This window comes from Monoraphidium neglectum, assembly GCF_000611645.1.
Source record: "Monoraphidium neglectum strain SAG 48.87 unplaced genomic scaffold scaffold02043, whole genome shotgun sequence".
Taxonomy (NCBI): domain Eukaryota; kingdom Viridiplantae; phylum Chlorophyta; class Chlorophyceae; order Sphaeropleales; family Selenastraceae; genus Monoraphidium; species Monoraphidium neglectum.
Window position 1 is genome coordinate 9,780 of NW_014011585.1, and position 1,198 is coordinate 10,977.

Sequence of the window (1,198 nt, forward strand, 5' to 3'; positions counted from 1 at the left end):
GGCGGCCCCTCCTGCGAAGCCGTTCAGGCACCAAGCTTGCGGGCAGCGACTCCGTCCGGCTGTCGGCCCGGCGGGCCCCCAGCAGCGGGAGTGGCTGGCACAGCGTGAGGGGAGCGCGCGTGGGCGTCGCGGCCTAACCACGGGTGCCCAGCTGCGGGCCCAGCGGAGCCGCGGGCCTAGCGGCGCTGCGGGGCCCTCCAAGCGGCGGTGCCGGGGCTGACGCGTGGCGCCATGGCGGCGGCGGCTGCGGCGGCCCCCACCGAGGAGCTGCTGTCCCTGGAGGGCGCCATGCGCGCGCCCGACGCCATTATGGAGCCCGGCATGGCTGAGGTGGTGGGGCGCTACATCAGGGCTGGGGGCAAGCCCGAGGAGGTGATAGAGAGCCTCACCACCAGCTACGAAGGTGCGCGCGAGTCTGTGTGACGTTTTCTTTGGGGGGGGGGCGTGCCAGCGCGGGCGTTTGACCAGCAGCAGCTGGGGAGGGTGCGCCTGGCAACGGTGGGGTTTTGGCGGGCGTTTTACGAGCGAAGAGGGAGCGCAAGGGGTAGAAATCAATCGTCTTTGTTGTCTAGGCATGTTGCCGGCTCATGGTTGGCTTGGCGGGCCCGCTGGTTTTGGGGTGGAGACGGATGGCTGCCCTCAGGGATGCGTCAGGTGGCAAGTTGCACGTAGAGCGCGAATTTCACACTCATCTCAGCCGGCTTGGCGCTTCTCCCCGCCCGCATGTTGTGTGATACCCCAGGCTGCGCCCAGATGGCGGGGCTGGTGTGCAGCTGGATGCGCCTGGTCGGTGCACCGTACGCCCCGCCGGGCGCCCCCTCGACTGCCGGTGGCGGCGGCGCTTTCGACGCCGCGCCAGTGGCGACCGCAGCTGCCGCTGGCCCTGGGCGGCGTGGTGACATGCCGCCGGACGAGTTCACTCTCTTGCAGGTGATGGGGCGCAACATGGGGCTGGGCGCTCACATCAGTGGGAGTTGGAGGGGCGGCGGGCCGGCAGACGAGGAGCGCAGCAGCAGATAGCGCGGGTGACCCGCACCCGTGCTGCGTGGCGCTGGACAGGTCGAAGCAAGGCTGCTATGGGGTAAGTATTTCGACCTGTATTGATCGATCAGTCGTTCGCCCCTTTGGCCGGCTGCCGCTTGCACTTGTTTACTCCCAAAATGCGCTGCCCCACGTCACGCCGCCCCCCCCCCCCCCC

General features: G+C 69.5%; 1 protein-coding gene across 1 annotated transcript; it reads left to right on the forward strand.

Moving 5' to 3' along the window:
* Nucleotides 1-231: 231 nt before the first annotated feature.
* Nucleotides 232-1,020, forward strand: MNEG_9732 (hypothetical protein; the record flags this gene model as incomplete). Its single annotated transcript, XM_014041797.1, has 2 exons — nt 232-403; nt 743-1,020. The coding sequence occupies 2 exons, from the start codon at nt 232-234 to the stop codon at nt 1,018-1,020; spliced, it is 450 nt and encodes a 149-aa protein (XP_013897251.1).
* Between the last annotated feature and the right edge of the window lie 178 nt (nt 1,021-1,198).